This window comes from Heterocephalus glaber, unplaced genomic scaffold, assembly GCF_053883595.1.
Source record: "Heterocephalus glaber isolate CG9 unplaced genomic scaffold, H.glaber_assembly_v1.0 deba00001472, whole genome shotgun sequence".
NCBI classification, from domain to species: domain Eukaryota; kingdom Metazoa; phylum Chordata; class Mammalia; order Rodentia; family Bathyergidae; genus Heterocephalus; species Heterocephalus glaber.
This window is the reverse complement of record NW_028258315.1, coordinates 64,560,138-64,578,564: the sequence shown is the minus strand read 5'-3', so window position 1 is coordinate 64,578,564 and position 18,427 is coordinate 64,560,138. Positions and strand designations below refer to the sequence as shown.

Sequence of the window (18,427 nt, the reverse complement as noted above, 5' to 3'; positions counted from 1 at the left end):
CACCTGCCTTTTCATTTGCTCACCAGAATCTACTTGCAATTCTTCCTGTCATATTTTCATTAATTATTCTCTTTGTGGGGGATCTTTTGCATTAGCATCCAAATATACTATGATATTTCCCATCTTAAAAAAAAAAACAACCTCCTTTGAGCACTCTTCTTCCACTAGCTACCATACTATTTTTCTGCTTCTTTATACAAGATAAAAAACTCCCTGAAGTAGTTGTCTGTACTCAACATTCCCATTTATTCTCTTCCTCTGTCTTTCTTTTTTTCATAATCACTGCCAGAATATTTTATTTTAAAAATGTGCCACAGTGAAGGATGCGTACATACTAGATTTTATAAATGTACACACACCCATATATATACAAAGTATGTGTGTTACTGTCAACCTGTCCAAAGGGGGAAAGAATTACTAGAAGGTTAATGTAGATGTTTACACTTCAGTTGACAATAGCTTGTTTATCTGAACTAAGGTTTCAGTTGCTTTGCAATTATCTAATGCTATCAATAGCAACAATTAAAGAACTCTAAATTTCACTGTTTTGCCTTGGGTCAGAATTTTCAAAGATGGATAATTTTTACCAAGATTCTGTTGTTTAACCTAAAAATTTTATTATCCTTAACTATAGCTATTTAATGGAATTTTAAGATATTTACTAATGATTATTTCTGCAACAGAATATATATTCGGAAGGAATAAATATCATTCTTACCAAAACATTGTTCTTCGTAGAGCTCAAAAGAGTATTATGTCAGAATAAATCACTTTAAGATCTTGTTTAGATGCCATTGCAGATTTGGACTATGCTAAACTGAAAGGCAAAACCCTATTTCTTATAGGGGAAGCCTTCAAAAAAAACTCTGAAGATGTTTCAGTAGATATGTTCAGTCAAACACAGTAGTACTTTATCAACAAGGACAGAGTAATATGATCACCAGGAAATACTCAAAAGTCTAAAATAAATGATGTCTTGGGCAGCATAAAATGAATACCAACAAGGGTAAGCAGCCTAACACGTCTCACAGCTGTTGAATGAAAGTGACTTGTAGTTAAGGAAAGACGAGCAACATTTACATCACTGACTGTAAAACACTTCATTACTCTGGAAAAGGTAATGAACAGTCATAACTCATAACTAGAAAGAAGAGCCATTTGAGTGTATTCTCCCCCCCCCATTAACTTTATTGGTACATTTTAGGTATAAAATACAGTTACATTCATCATTGGGATCTTGTACCATTACATGAGTCCCTTGGTTCTTATTTTTATTCCCCTTCCCCTGCCCTCCCTTTACCCCCTCCACCCTTCCCTATTTGCAAGGACTTTGTTTCCATTTTTTTCCACTTCTCACATTTTTTCCTTTCCCTTTTTTCCCTTCCCCTACCTCTCACAATTCCCCTGGCCTTTTAGACCTTTTCTTCCTGTTACACAATATCAGTTATACATTTTTTAAATTACAATATTAAGATCTAGGAGACATTACCACAGATTTTACATAATTTAAAAGGATATAGAAAGCATATTACAAAAATCTTTTTTGAAATAAATTTGACAACTTCTAAGAAGTACCTTGGAAGACAAATTAATGAAACTAAGTCTGGAGGAAAGATAAAATTTGAATAGCACCTATTAAAGAAAGTATATTCCTAGCTTGAAAACCTACCTACATGACAACAATAGGCTCGTATACATTTTAACTGATAAATTATATCAAACAATTAAAGCATAAAAAAAAAGGAACACTTCTCCCCTCAGTTTAGGAAATCAACATTGTACTAATCCTAAAACCAGATAGAGATAATAGAAGAAAAAAGTATGAACATAGATAGAAATTTGTTTAACGAAACAAACTATTAGAAGGCAGATCTGACAGTATGTAGAAAGTGGTTTTATTATAGGGATGGCAGTGTTGGTTCAGTAATGGAAGATCCATCCCCAAAAGTCATCATTTTAACAGAGGAAAGGAAAAAGCCATATGATCCTGTCACTAGTTGGAGAAAAAGTATTGGACTAAGTTCTACAGCTGTTCATGGTAAAAGCTATCAGGAGACTAGAAGTAGAACAGAACCTTCTCAACAGATCAAAGACATGTACTCCATACTTCCAACAAAACCTCCTTCTATGAATGAAGACAATACAATGCTTTCTCCCTAAAGTGGGGAACAAGGGCATATATGCCTACTCTTCATCTGTCCATTAGACTTTGAAACATAGGTCTAAACCAAAATAGTCTGTCAATAAAATGACACAACTAGGATAGGATTGGCACGGCAGAAGCAAAATCTTTATATGTAGATGAAATGATCATCTACAGAGAAAATACTAAGAAATCTCTAGGAGGCCCTAGAACTTGTACTTGAATTTAGCAGGATTAGAAAACACAAGGTATATATAAAAATTCAGGTCTGTGTATACTTGCTATAAATGAAGAACTGGATATTGTAATTTAAAAGTTGTGTAGGACTACAAAGGACCCAGAAAAGCCAAAAACAAAAATAAAAACAGTGTTGGAAGACATTTAGCACCCAATTTTAAGACTTCTTCCAAAGCTACAGTAATCAAGGCAGTGTTGGTGTAAGGAAAGACATATAGATCATTTGAATAAAATAGAGAATCTAGAAATAGAATCACACATATATGGTCCACTGAGTTTTGAAAGATTATTTAACATTAGCATTTTATAGAATATAAACTTGATTCAAGAGCTGAGGAAGAGATAGTGTCTTCAGCAAATGGCATTAGAACACTTGGTATCCATATATAAAAAAATTAACCTCAATCCTTTCTTTCCATACATGAAAATAACTTGAAGGGATCTATGAACCTAAATAAGAAAGCCTAAAAGTATAAAACTTTAAGAAGAAATTATAAGGGAAATATTTATGAATTCAGGGTAGGCAAGAACTACCTAGGATATAAAAACCATGATGTATAAAAGAAAAAAATTGATAAATGAGATTCCATCAAAATGTAGAACTTTAAATGACATCATTAAAATGAAAAGTAGTCCTAAACAGACCGTATTTCCAATGCATATAACCTATGAGCAGAATATATAAAGAATTCTTAGAGCTCATTAATAGATGACCCAATTAAAATGTAGACATAAGAAGATGATAAATAGCCAGGATAGCACAAGGAATGGTGTTCAACTCTAGAATCAGAAAAATACTAATCAGTACAATAATAAGATTGAATTATACACTCATTAGGGAGATGAAGTCAAAAGTTTTAAAAGCCTTGTCATGACTTTTTCTTTTTGTTGGATTCTCCCCCTTTGTGTTTAATTTGACACACCCAATGGATTCATTCTGCTGGGTTTCCTGGGGTTGTGATCCTCATTGTCTTTTCCTAGAGTATTGTCTAAAATTTTTTGGAGTGCCGGTTTGGTATTCATGTAATTCCTGAGGTGCTGTTTATCATGAAAATATCTTATTTCTCCATCCATTTTGAAAGATAGTTTTGCAGGGTACATCAATCTGGGTTGGAGGCTGTTTTCCTTTAGGGCTTGAAATACATCATTCCAAGCTCTTCTTTCCTTGAGGGTTTGCATTGAGAAGTCTGCTGTGATTCTGATGGGCTTTCCTTTGTATGTGATTTGTTTCTTTTCTCTCACTGCTTGTAGAATTTTATTCTTCTGTTGGATTTCTGGAATCCTAACTATTATATGCCTATGTGTAGATTTTTTTTGATCAAGGCCATTTGGAGTCCTATATGCCTCACTTATCTGTATATCAAGTTCTTTTCCCCTGCTTGGGAAGTTTTCTGCCATCACTTCTGTGAAGAGTTTTTTTATGTCATCTGCACTCTCTCCTGTTTCTTCATTGACTCCGATCAGTCTTACGTTATTCTTCTTTGCATCGTCTAGCAGCTGCTGGATTGATTTCTCATATTCCCTTACAATTTAAAAGCACTTTTTCTTTTCCTCCTCACTAATTGCAGTCTTATCTTCTATATCTGAAATTCTATCCTCATATTGGTTCATTCTGCTGCGCAGACTTTCAATGGAGTTTTTAATCTCTTGGAAATCTGTTTGTATCTATTTTATGGATTCCATTTGTTTCCTGTGTTGGGATTCCATCATGTTCCTCAGATCCTCTATTTATCTGTGTCCTCTCTAGATTTATTAATCATGTCTTGCACCATGAGCAAAATCTTTGGTGTTATCTGAGTAATTATTTCTGATTTCATTTTTCCCAGATCCTCTTTGGTTGCCAGTTCAGAGAGTCCAGGTGGTTGAGTATGAGATTGTTCCATCTCATTTCCCTTTGGGGTGGCTGTAGGTGATGTGGAAGTCTGTTTTTGAGGCTTGTTTATGTGTCTTCTCATTTCCACGGCGGGGTGGGGGGTGCTTCTGGCACCCACGTGGCTCACCTTCTCTGCCCTAGGAGCTTGGGATGGCAGTGGGGGAGCTTCCTTCTGGGTTCTGGGACCAGCTGAGCTTCTCTGCCCTAGGAGCCTGGGATGGAGGCGGGGATCTTCCTTCAGGGTTCTGGGACTGGCTGAGCTTCACTGCCCTAGGAGCCTGGGATGGAGGTGGGGAGCTTCCTTCCGGGTGCTGGGACTGGCTGAGCTTCCCCATTTGAGTGTATTAATTGGGTCAAGCAGTTGTTAGATTTTAATATGGTATGGTATTGATTTCCTCTCTACAAAATGAAGTCAACTTTCATGTTCTTGATAGGAACATTAATCTTTTGGATTGAGATAGTCCAGACCCATCTGACCTCTGACACTGGGTCTAAGAGTGAACTACTAACGACATTGATGTATTTTCTTGAAGTCTTCAGGGGTGCTGAAACCTCCTATGTCTCTTAAACCTATTCCAATCAAGCTTTCACCCCATGAAAGCTTTCACCCCTATACTCTTCCTATCAAGGTCACCGTTGACCTCCAGATAGCTAATTCCAATGGCCAGTTCTAATTCTTCAGGTTATTTTGACCTATCTACTATGTTTAACAAAGCTGGCCACTTCTTCCTGAGAGTTTATTTCTTATGCTCACTGAGATACTATCTCCCTTGGTTTTCTTCCTGTCTTCTCAGCCTCTCTTCCTTGGTCCCTTTTACTGCCTTGTCCTTACCTGAGGTTCCTAAATGTGAGACCACTTCTCTATCTACACTCATTCCTAGCATCCTGTCTAGTCAGTTCCAAATGTAGATCTCCCACCCTGACACCTTCTTCAACTCCAGACTCCTGCCTCCAACTGCCTCAGTATCTCCTTTAAAATCCAATAGGCATTTGGATTTCCTCTAGTAAACCTTCTCTACCCACAGTCTTTCCCATCTCACTGAATGACAAGTCTTCCAGTTGTTAAATCCAAAACCCCTGAAGCTATCTTTGGCTATTCTTTTCCTAAACTCTTCCTGTAATCCATGAGAAAAAACTGTTGGCTCAACCTTCAAAATATATCCAGAGTATGACCTCCTCTCACTGCCTCAGCTGCCCCTGCCCTTCTCTGAGCTGTCTCACACCTAGATTATTGCAAGAGTTTTCCTCACCAGGCTTGTCCCTTCTCTGTTCCACAGACTTCCCATCACAGCCAGGGTGAGTCTCTCTCAATGTGCATGCCAGGTCACACTGCTTCTTGGCTCTGGGCCCTGAAAGGGCTCCTGTCTGGCTCACAGTGGAATACAAGTGATGACCCACAAGGCCTTGTGAGATCTGCCAGCTCCACCCCTTCACCTGTCTAAGCTCATCTCCTCTTCCTCACTCCTCTTCAGTCACATAGCCTCCTTGCTGTTCCTTGAACACATCAGGTACACACCTACCTCTTCTTCGTTGGGCACCAGATCTTGCATATCTTTCTTCTGTTCTTTTCTACGTGCTTAGTGGGGGGGTCACCTCATCAGTGAGGCTTTCATGATCACTGTATTTAAAATCACAACTCACTTCCCTTTCAAATGTGGCACTTTGCATTCTTATATTTTCTCTAATATATTTATAAAATATTTTTCTGATGGTGTCTTCTTTCTGCTTGTGCTACAAGACCTCTGTTTTGTTCACTGTTTTTTCCCAACATATAGTGAACAGAATGTAGTAGATGCTCAAAAATAATGAAATGAACTAATTAATTCCATGGATAAGTTATTAAATGTTATAATTTTGCAAGTTTGAGGTAGAGGGTTTCCTTTGAGCCACATAAGGGTCTAGTGTTAGGCAAGGCAGAGCCATGTGTTTTAGATGGGGACACAGAGGCTCATGGTGCTGATAGCCGCAGGACACCTGCCTGGTTAATGGAGTTCCTGGGGCTTTAGTTCTGCTCCCAGTTTCTGTGCCCACCCTCAACAACCCTGATGCTTCCTGTTATGTTAATATAAGCCTCAGAGTATTAATTGCTGTTTATTTTTCATTTCAGTATTGATGAGAAAACCCCCTATCTAGCTTTGGGAGCTGTGAAGAATATCTCCCTAAACATCTCCATTTCCAACCTTGGGGACGATGCGTATGATGCCAATGTATCCTTCAATGTGTCCCGGGAGCTCTTCTTCATCAACATGTGGCAGAAGGTAAGGAAGACATCCCTGAAAGAGAGCATCTGTTCACTTGCTGACTTTCTTTATAGCTTTGACTACGCAATGATTCTACAAAGATTTTATAAAGAATATTGGGGATTTTTTTGAATTTTTTTTCATCCTGGACTTAGCACATGTTAGTACAGCCAAAGAGGCCACCGTAAAGACCATGGATTCATGTAGATATTTTGCATTGTCTCTCATCCTTTTTCTCTTGTGGACCCTCCTGCTATGTGTTTATGCCCAGCCTCTTTTCCAAGTTGGTACAGTCACTGTGTCCAGCACATTTGTGTTCTAGAAGATTCTAGTTTTAGTTGTTGTGAAAAATAAGGACAGACAGATCACTGCTTATCATTCTGTTATTAGTAATGTACTTTATGTTTTCTATTAGTCAGTTATATCAACCTATATTTTAACACATTTATTCCTGCTGTCTTTAAGTGAACTGAGGAAATCAAATTGTTTCCATGAATTGAGTAAAGTATTTTAAAGTAGATGGATTTATTAGAATGAGTCAAGTATAGATAGTGTGACTCAAGAAAAAGTTGATGTTATCTCTCTCTATGACACCCCTCAACTTTTGGGAAGGCAGAGGAGCAGGCTCCTCAGCAGGCACCCAGAGCAGCAAGTGGACTTACACAAACCCCATTCTACCCGAGCACTCTGATCAGGCTGCTGAGATAGGAATTTTTGCAGCTCTTCACAGCTCTTCATAGTGTTTACACCATTGAGCTATGGTGCCTTGGGCTCTGTGATAAATGGAACCAAAATCACTTTCACCCTGCCCCTCAGTGAGCATGTTTGTGCCCTTGGGTGCACATTTGAGCAGGCAGCCAGCCTTCTATTTATGCAGTCACACTGCCAGGTTCAACTGTTTTGACAAGACTGTGCCAATCTTACTGAGCCTAAGGGGCAACGGAAGCACACAGAGCAACCCAGAATGATGGTGCTCCAACAACTTTCCAAGAAGTCATTTCAAACTCTCTTCTTAACATCTCTCAGAAGTCTCTGGGTTGCAGGCCACAGAAACAATCAAAGACTGTAGTTGTGGGGAGAGGGGTTTACTCAGGGACCAGACCCGGAAACTCAGCTCTGTGGTAACTGGTTGTTAGGTATACAGACTCTTCTTACACAGGACCTATGGCAGACATTTCTCTATGGCCCTAGGGTTAGAAATAGCTATCCTTTACCTGGGCATTTTGACTTTCTTTTGTTTTTTACCTCTGGACATAGTCTGTGACTGACTAGGCTTCATTCTCTCTATCAGCTGTTTGAAAGTTCAGAGCTGGCCTCTATCAATCTATAGGACTTGGCATGTTATTTTATAAACTAAGTAACTTCCTGCATCTTGCTTTGCTTCCCTTCATCATGATTTTCTTCTTGTCTTGATAACTACATAATCTTCTGCCAAATGGATATGCCATAAATCACCTTCAAATTTCTCTTTTTACATAGTCATATTATTTCTTTATTAGCTTAGAAACTGCATAATAATCTTCCATATGGATATTATGTATTGCCTGCAAGTTCTTCTTATTAGATAATTTCTAGTTTTAAATTTTCTTTTAGATAATATTGTGATTCATGTATTTTATAAATATTAATATCAGCAAATGATCATATCCTTAGTTCTGTAACTGTTCAGGGGATGGGAGGGACCTCATGTCCATCTCCCCATTTCTTCTTCCCTACATGGGATCCATTGCATGTGATTTGTTGATGAGTCCTCTCAGGAGAAGACAGTGAAGGAGGCAGTATAAGAAAGGGGAAACAGTGTGTAGTGGGTGTGCTGTCAGGCCAAAACCAGCCTTGATCTAACACATGGGGTAGAAAGAGGTTGACAGACTTAGCAAATTTGTCCCCCCTTGGAGTTACAGAGGACAGCATCTTTTTGTATTCATCATCATCATTGGCCACACAGGTCAAATGTGGTGTGTAGCCTCCCAGGAGTTCTGGACAAAGAGGCTCTAATCAGTCAGGGGCAACGTATCTGAGAATGACGCAGGTCTTACTCATTAGTCACTGTAGCTGACTATGGGAAACATGGAGGTTACTGTTTGGCAGAAAGTTGACAAGGTATCATGGGCCCTTTGACATGTGGCAAGCATTGGTGTAGAGGGGTGGCAGGGCACAAAGACATCATGAAGGTGTATGGAGGCAGAACACCCAGAAAAGCAGATGAGCAAGATGACCCCCAGTGCAGTAGGAGAAAGAATGAGAAAGAAACAAATTCCCCTCCCATGACAACTACACTGCAAGGTTGATCAACCACGGATATAAGTGGCTTCACCCAGGTCAGGGCAAGTTTCTAACAGCATTTCTGTGGAGAGTGAGGGGCAGTGAGTGGTAGCAAACTCACATAGCCTGTTTAGCAATGTATAGTCATAATAGAACCAGCATGGGTCCAACAAAAGGATTCTAACACATAAATCAAGAAAAGCACAACTTCAGATACAGATGGAAAGCATAACTTTAAAAAAGATTATTAATAGAGAACAAAATAAAATTTCCAGAGCATCTACTTCTGTCCTTAAGGAGATTTTTTTTTAAATGAGTGAAAGATTGGGTAGTTGAACAGTAGAAAGGATGAAAATAGAATGGACTGAGAGGCAAACAAAAGTACAGGTTGTGGAAGGGATAAGGAAATGTTCTAATGAAACCAGGAAGTGGCAGAATCAAAGTGTGTATGTTGATCAGGAAAGAGCTGAATCAGCAGGATAGGAATTGGATTCATTGTTGTGGAGGCATATTTCAGAAGATCCGTGAGAATTCAGAGAAAAAGAACAAACTAATAAAAAAGAATGACAGTAAAGACTATAATATGGAAGGTAGGAACTGGAGAATCAACAAAGAGGAAATGGTTTAGAAAATACTAGAATAGAAGACATGAGCAAAAACTACTCTTTGGACATCAAAGAAAGATCTCCATTTCTTAAATAGGTGCTGCAGATATCAGGCAAAACTATTAAAAACACTGAATGTTTCCATGTATCTTTATGAAATTTAATTTTAAGGATATGAAAATTATACTAGTAACACTTGACACAGAACAAGGAAACCCCTTTTCTAGAAACTGTTCTATATATTAAGGTCAAAAATTAGAACAATATATTCTACTTTGAATTCAACATTCTATAGCCCAGCCAACTTGCCCTCCACTGTGAAGTCAAAATAAAGATATTTTCAGATATGTAGTTCATACTCTATTGATGGTCCTAGTCTGGCTTCCCCCAAAAACAGATCCTGGTGCAATAATGTAGGTACCCATGGTTTATTTAGGGGTGGCCTCAGGAAGCACTGTGTGGGAGTGGGGAGTTTAGACCAAGAAGGGAGGAAAGAAAGAAAAATATGCATTGATGAGCATGTTACTGTGCTAGGCACCTTGGGCTTGGTCTTCTGCAGAGCCTCTGAGAATCTGATTGTCACACACCTCAGAATCATTACCTCAGGGTGGGTGAGGAAGCTGCTGGAGAATTTATCCGCCAACTCCTATCACTCATCATGGAGAAGAATGGATCCAAGTTCTTTAACACTTGGACACACCTAGCCTTCTCTGGCTGTGACCCACACTTCCTGGGGCTATGAAGCAACTCAGGCAAAATGATGAGGAGAGCTTTACACTCAGAGGACTGGCTTCAGAAAAACAATCCTTTGATTCTTCTAGGGAATGTGAGCAAGCTGCTCTAATAACACTTGCTATAATAACCATGAAAGCTTCCTGAAAAAGTGACTTACAGATAAATCACTCAGAAGTATAAAGGTTATTGAATAAAAAGTGTAGTAAAGCCAAATAAACATAGACTGAAACAAAAATAATTTTTACACATATTTAAAGTAGTAAGCAAATATAAATAAAATGTTTACCACAGTATCTAAAATAAAAGGTTAATTGAAATAAGTCTCTACTGTCAGTAATTCCAGTACAAATTTGAGAAAGGACCTGAGTTCATCCTTCATTGTGCTTCACATTCTTCAGGATGGAGTTCAGACAACTCTGCTGTTCCCATAAGGCCATCCTGGGCCTGGTTAGTCCTTCTCTCTCAGGTTCATGGGTTACCTTCCCCCACATACACATTTGAATCGTCCTCATTCATTACTGAAGCTGCCTTTACCCAGGCACCCCATCACCACCACACTCTCAGGTGTCACCTAAGCAAGCTGCACAAGACCTATCCTAAAAGAGGTGAGTGGTTGGATGTGTGGACAGGAGAATGGATGAATGGATATTCCTCTGAGTCACAGAGGAACTCAGAACCTAGGCCTCCACGATACCCAGTACTCTCTGTCATGGCACAGTTAATTAGTGATCAATTAGCTTCTGAGACTGAACACAGAATTCCTCATGCTAGTTGTATTTCTACCACTGTGACAACATATCTGAAATAATCAAAAGGAGGAAAGGTTTGTTTTGGGCTGACAGTTTCAGTCCATAGTCAGTTGTCTCCATTGTTTAGGGGCCTGTGGTAAGGCAGGATATCATGGCAGGAGCACATGGTAGAGCAGAGCTTCTTTCCTCATGACAGCCAGTGGTGGGGTGGTAGGAGAAAGATAGAAAAAGACCAGCGTCCTAGTAGCTCCCTCAAGGACATGGCACCCAGTGACCTAACTTCATTCCACTAGGTCCAACTCAGAAGTTCCCCTCTCTCCCAATATGGCCCCAGTCTGACTTCAAAGCATTCACAAGACACTTAGGGAACACTCTAGAGCCAAACTGTGGCACCCCCTGAAGTGGATTTTTCTATCATCTTCTAATGTAAGACTGCTTTCATGAATTTATTCTTGGTTTTTCTTTTTTCCTTTAAGAGAAGGCTATGTATAAATATATGGGATGCACATAATGTTTCTCTCAGCTTAATAAAACTAATTTGAAGACACAGTATAAAGTAGGACTTGATTTGTTAGTGACTTCCCTGGAGATTGATTAGCACATGCTAACCAAAAGAGCTCAGGGTGAAATAGACAACAACTGAGTTTCCACAGGGGGTGGGGCTAGTGTACCATGTTCCCTACCAGAGAAGAAACCTGGGGTTCCCAGGAGGAGCACTGAGTCAGAGCTCCTGGATTGGGGAGCAATGAGCCATTTAAAGAGGGACCAAGCAAGACTAGAGAACCACTGTATCACATGGCTCCTGGGTCACTGTTCTCATTGTGTTCTTTGTGAGTGATACTCTCAAGCACAACTCTACAGAATGTCTGAGTAGTGGTCATGGGGCTGTACTACTGTGTGGCCCTTGAGTCAAAACAAGGTCTTGTTTTGAAATTTTGCTATGGTACCACTTATCACACAAGGTCTTGGCTCTTCTGACTCTGTGGCATGGGAATGGATGTTTTCAGACAGTAACTACTGAGTGCTTACTAAGTGCCAGGGCCTGTACCAGCCATTAGTAGTCTCAAAGACAAGATCTATTCCCTGCTCCCAGGGAGCTCACAACCTAAGGGCCAAATGCATGTCATCACATAATTAAAGCACAGGGTGCCAGTTGCCCTACAGAGGTGCTGAACAGTTGCTTTGAAGGACAAATACGACAAGGTGATGCAAATCTTTACTGCAATAGCTAGTTGCATGTTGAGCAGAATCCTTGGGTTAGTGCTTGGTGCAGACAGATTAACCTCAGAAGGAACTGCTGTGAGAAGGTGATATTATGAGCTAGAGAGGGCCAGGCTTGTTTATGTGGCTTGTCCAGGCAAGAATTCAGCTGAGAGGGCAGAGAGAGCAAGGAGGGCTTCCAAGCAGAGTGGAATCAGGCTGCCCTGTGGGACAAAGACCAGTGACATTCCTGGTGGTAGGGTGACATCAGAACATTTTAGGAATGCTGATGCCTGCTGTTCTCAGCTTGTCAGGTCTCTGGCACTCATGAGCAACTTATGTGACTGAGAAGGAGCTATGAGGGGAGAGTGAGTGGTGTAACTCAAAGGGATTGGGTGCATCTGCATCTTCATGATATTATCTGTTTCATAGTACATGTGGAAACAGACGTGGACACAAAAGTACGAGCTTTAGGCAGGTTCAGAGAGCTCCCAACTGAGTTTGGGCACAAAGAGGACGCAGCTGTTTGTGGTGCAGTTACAGAGAAGCTGTGCTAGGAGAGAAGGAAAATAGCAGAATAGGCTCCTAGAGAAATCTTCCACACAATGTGAGATGTCATCTTGTTCTGGTTCTCCCAGACACTGACCTGGAGGCAAGGAACTGAGGGCAAATTGATTTCATGCAAGAAATAATGATAGAGCGATGAAATAGACCGCAGGAGGCAGCAAATGAAAAGTGAGCTGTTGAAACAGCTACAGTGGGCAATGGAGTTAATCCTGCAGGACAACTCTGGAAATGGTGTAGAACACATCAAAGGGGAGGAGGTTGTGGGATTTAACATGTCCTGGGAGGCCATTCCCCAGTATTTCTGCCCCAGCAGGCACATGGCAAGAGAGGCTTCCTCAGGTGTAAAGGTGCAGATCCTGGTGGTTGAAAGCAGCTGGAGCACCCTGAAATATGCAAATCATGTAGTTGGGGGTTGCCATCATCTGCTAGTGAGCACTGTCTAGACTTCTCAAAGCCACAAGTTGGCTGAATAGATAACTCTTTAGGGTTCTAGTGCAAGAACTAGTGGCACATGCTCCACAGTCTATAGGAGCAAGGCAGATGTGTAAATAGGTGAACAGATCCAGAGATGGGGCAGTACAGAGAGGTAGAAACTGTAGAAAAATGGAAGGTTCCGTCCTCACCCACAGGATCAGCTGCTCCACCAGCAGCACTCAGATATCACAGGGGGCAGTGAGGACTAATGCTGCCAGATTATCTCTTTTACATTAAAAACAAGAAATTCACATTTATGTGAGATCTCATGACTTTGGCAGCTAATTAAAATGTTTTCTGAACATTGTATGAGCCAAGCAAAACATGCCCACCGACCATATCCATCAGGCCACCAGCCTGTGACTTCCAACCTAGCTATTTCCTATATGTTGTAGTCCCATTCTCTTGCCTGCCTGCCTGTCACATGGATCTGCATTTCTGACAGAACTTTCTGTCTGCAGCCTTGTTGCATCTGCTGTCCTTCCCTTGGCAGCAAACTAGCTGAATAGATTGGCGTTTACTGGCTTCAGGTGCGTGAATGCATATTTAGGGGAAGGAGAGGAATGGAGGTCAACCCAAATGTATCTATGGAGATTTTAAAGCCAGTTATGTTTTGAAAACTATTTTAGCTGAAATATTTATATTTTGCCATAATTACAAGAATTATCTAAGATGGAATTTGGATTTAGAAGTAAAATAATAGGCATCCAGTGTGGAGTAGAAAAAGTGTGTCTGTGGCTCCCAGCAGACATGGAGTTGAAATTTCATCTCTGTTTTTGGTGATCAGCATGACCTTAGGACTAGAGTCTTCTCTCTGCACCTCAGTTTCTTTCTCTATGAAATGTGGTTGTGCTGAGGCTTGAATGAGGCCTTCACTGAACTGCTTGTACTTGATGTATACCTACCATACTAGGCCCCTGACTCCCCACTATATCCAAGTAGACCATTCATTTACTCAGAAAGTATGCAGGTGGGCCCTGACTTATGATGGTATAAAAGAGATATATATTCATTAGAAACTGTTCTTCCACTTTTTTTATTTTGGTACCAGGGATAGAACTCGGGTCCTTGTGCTTTCAAGGCAGGCGGTGGAACCACTGAGCTAAATCCCTGGCCCCTTCCACTTTTGAACTTTGATCTTTTCCTGGGCTAGCAGCAATATGCAGCAGGATGTGCTCTCATGATGCTGGAGCAGCAGTGACACCTTATTGGAAGAGCCAAGAAATAGTGAAGAGGAGAGGGAAATTGGAAGTTAAGATTCAGTGCTGAGACAGCCAGAGAGGCAAGGAAGGAAACTGGGTGCAGTGGGGGGAAACAGAGCCTCTCCTTACTGTGTATTTGCTAGCTTTCAGCGCACTTTGAAACTGCTTGGTACTCAGCATTGGTTTGTTGTGGATCTGCAAATTTGGCTGAGGAGATATGGCATCATCTTTTGATCTTGAGAGATCGAAGTAGGGCGATGGGCCCTATGTTCTTTTATTTCCACCTATGACAGGACCTAATGTGGGAGGTGTGACAACATTAGGAGGGAAGCTCATTTTTGCTGGTTTGGAGGAATGAGTTCTGAGTAATAAGGCAAACTGGGCTTCCAGGTTGGCTTTGGGTCAGTGTGTGTGGCTTTCAAGGACTTATTTTTTATGAGAACAGCATCAACGATAAGTTTCTTCTTGTAAAGTGATTCTTCCAGTTTATATCTACCTATCTCATATAAACAGCATTCCCTTTCTCTCAGAATTGTCTTTTCTCACTTTCAAGGCAAACACTGCTCAAGGTGGCGCCAGGCGATAAAACTGATCCAATTTCTAGTCTGGCTACAGCAGGAAGGATTTACATACTTACGTGTTTACGTACCTTTATATTTGAGGAAGTGCCTAGCCTGGCCTCAGACACAAGGTTCCACAAAGGAACTTGTGCATGTGAACAGGGCCAGGTAAGTCAGAGGAGCTGGGAAATGAACTGTTGCTTGTCAGAGCAGGCAGAATCACACATCCTTCAGTGTGTGAACAGACTGCAAACAGCCTTTCTGCCCTCTACAGAGCTCTTATTCACCACAGGGACTGATTTCCATGGTGCTCTACTTTTTTGAGTGTCTCTTGTCAAGTTAACAGTAGCCCCCAGTAAAATGCAAGCATTAGATGTTTATAGTCATATTGGCCTGGCCATTAAGATGAGGAATGAACTTGCTGCTTGCCCTTATAAGAGAGCCCTGAAGGTGGATATTGATACTCAGAAAATAAGTCTTTTCCGCCCCTTTCCTGTCATTAATCCGGTGCCCCGAGCCCTTTGGTGACTTTACCTTGAACTTCCTGCACTACACCAGGCAGAATCCCCTCACCTGGCTCTCAGCCCGACTGAGGCTCTAGAGCAGCCCCATGCTTCTTATCTTGCATTGTTGGTCTCTCAAGCCCAGCTAGAGACCCTTCAGTGTCTGAGTTGCTTCTGCAGGCCCTGACCTTCAACCTTAAGAGGACAAGAAAGAGAATGTGGTTGGGAGCAGGTAGCTTGAATGCAGGTTTGTAAGTCCTCCTGGACAGTCACCTCCATTTTTGCTTGTGGCTCTTGCCTTAGTGTTTTCTGGTCCAGTAGTCAGAGAGATCCTAGCACAGAGTGAAGGTGCTTGAGAAAAAGCTTGGGCCCTTCCTGTGGTGGCCAGCATGAGGAAGTGGTGGAAAAGCCCAGATGTCCATTTCAAATCACAGAGTGGCCTCAGTGTTCTGTAGCAGGGCTCAGTTTTCACGAATATGAAAAGCTTCATTTGTGTATTCACTACATTGGGAAGGTAGGCTTCGTTTTGCTTTTGAAATGTCAACAGAGCTATAACTGTGACAAGGATCAATTAAGACTGTTTCCCAGAGCCACACAACTTGGGGAAATCTGTGACGGGAATTTAGAGAGCAAATGTGTTAAGGCACTGAGTCTTTTCCCCCCTAACTAACTGCAAAACAGCCATTTAATAATTTCCTCTTTTGAGGAGAAAGGGGGGAGTCCTGGCTTTTAAATGTTTTTTATGAAGTAGTACAGCACCTCTTTTTTTTTTTTTTAGCCATGAAAGTAAACTGCTAAGCTAAGGCAAATAAAACAATAAAACAAATGTCTTAGGCCGAGCAGATGCTGAGATGAGAATTCATCTGAAGGACGTGTTCCCAGGGTAATCATTCAGGGAATTCAGGAAGCAGGACAGGAAAGGCTATGGTCCTGGGCAAAGTCACTCAAGAGTATGGCCTCAGTTTGGTTCTTTGGGGGAGTTCTGATGTTGCACCGCCCCATCTGAAGGCCAGGAATCTGGGGTTTTTTCTTCCCACAAATAGGTATTGGTTATGAGCCACTTACGGAGGAATGAAAGTTCCTGGTGTTTCTACCCTGAGAGTGTGGGATGTGAACAGGGTAGCAGATGGTCACATTAATGGGCTCCAAGGGAATATGGTCAAATACTGAAATTGTTTACTACTACATTTCCCATAACTGGTTTCCTTCATGTTCTAAAGGTTATATTACATGCATATTGACAGAGGTCCATGCGCTCTTGAGTTGTTCGTATGATACTGTCATTGTCATTTGCATACAAGGTATTTCTTTATTTTATTTTTTTAGTACATGTTTGAAGTACATAATGATTACATTTATTGTGGGGAGTTTTTACATGTACATCACACATCTTTTTTTTTTGTCCTCTTCTCATGCCATCCCTCCCTGCTCCCTCCAACTCTTGTTCCTGTTCCCATTTGAAAATGATCACCCTACTTCCTATTATCTACATTTTATTTTGCTCTTTACAATATTTATACTTCAGGTTTCTCTTATAAGAGAAACCATGCAATATTTAAACTTGGCACACAGTATATTTCTGCCAGCAACTAATTTGGTGTATTGGTATATATAGATGCCCATGGAATTTAAAAGAGAACATGCATGCACAGCTACAGTCCGTTACAATCCAGCTTGCCAGAGCTGTCATTTCTTTCCTTTCAGGCAATATTTAAAGATAGCCCAAGGCTTCCATACCCCCATCCTCTGTGGTGGCCACGGGCATTGTTTTTATTATGCATGTGAATATAATTGGTGAGCCTGTCCTACTCTGTGAACAAGTGAGTTTTAGAAATCAGTTGGGAATTTGTTTGGCTGCATACAACAGAAAACTGTTAACAGCTGATCCTAATGAGATTTTAATCTTTTTTTTGTAATAGTAAATGGAGAGGTGGACATTTCAGGCGTATTAAGCAACTGTATGATGCTATCAGGACCCAGTTTCTTTGGTCTTACTCTTGACTTGCCTTCACATGAGTTTTCATCCTCATTCTTGTGGCTGCTTGATTTGGACTTCCAGTACTATCTCTGCATTCCAAGCGGGATGAAGAGAAGTTACCAAGGGCAAGAGATCTGCCCTATTTTATTTTATTACTTATTTATTTTTTTGGTACCAGGGATCAAACCTGGGACCTTGCGCTTTCAAGGCAGGTGCAGGAACCACTGAACTAAATCCCTGGCCGTGCCCTATTTTAAAGAGCTTTCCTAAAGCTCCACTTCACATTCTCCTTGTAGATCTTATTGGCCAAAACCATGACTGATAGCTAACCCTTAGCTGCAAGAGAGGCTGGCAGATAAGTTTTCTTAGCTGGGCATAATACCACCCCAAAGTCAGGCTTCTGCTTATTGGGACGAAGGGAAGAGTGGCCATTGGGATATACAAGCCAAGTCAGCTACAACAGACACCTGGGAGAGGTACTTTGGAAGTGTGTCTCTTTGAGATGCACAGTAGAATGGGAGCAGGATGGAGAACAGATCACAGGCAAAAGACCAGTGGAATTGCTGTCTTGTCCTTTTATCAAGGTGTTTTCAGGCTCTGCTTTTATTTTATTTTATTTTTTTTGAGACAGAGTCTGGCTAGGTTGTCCAGGCCAGGCTTGAATTTGCAATCCTCCTGCCTCAGCCTCCCAAAGTGGCATGTACCACTACACTTGGCTAGGATTTTTTTAAGTGTCCTCATGAACACCTGTTGAGGAGGTTTGACTTGGCCACAGTCAGGTAGAGAACCTGGTCTGAACCAATAGGTGATCTGATCCATGTCTCTGTTATCAAGCACTGCACCATGAGTTCACTCCCCTCAATAGATGTCAGACCTTGATTGACTATAACATAATCTTTATCCATCTTATCTGACATGTACATTTCTTATTTTTACAAGATGAAGCCATTCCAGTGATGTTGATGTGTTTGGATTTTGGATCTCGATAGAGGTTCCACAGTTCCATACTCAGGCCAATCCATGGAAGAAAAGCCAAGGTCCAATATCCCTGCCCTAACTTTTTGATCTGTGTTATTTCTAGCCCCCCTCCTCGGTCTTT

General features: G+C 41.0%; 1 protein-coding gene across 2 annotated transcripts in view; it reads left to right on the top strand.

The window, feature by feature from the left end:
• Itga9 (integrin subunit alpha 9) overlaps positions 1 to 18,427 on the top strand; it is a 388,816-nt gene that overhangs the window by 255,713 nt on the left and 114,676 nt on the right. For both annotated transcript variants that reach the window (XM_004854266.4, XM_087181364.1), the window contains exon 18: positions 6,361 to 6,511. In XM_004854266.4, coding sequence (XP_004854323.2) covers positions 6,361 to 6,511 — 151 coding nt within the window. The remainder of the gene's footprint in view (positions 1 to 6,360; positions 6,512 to 18,427) is intronic.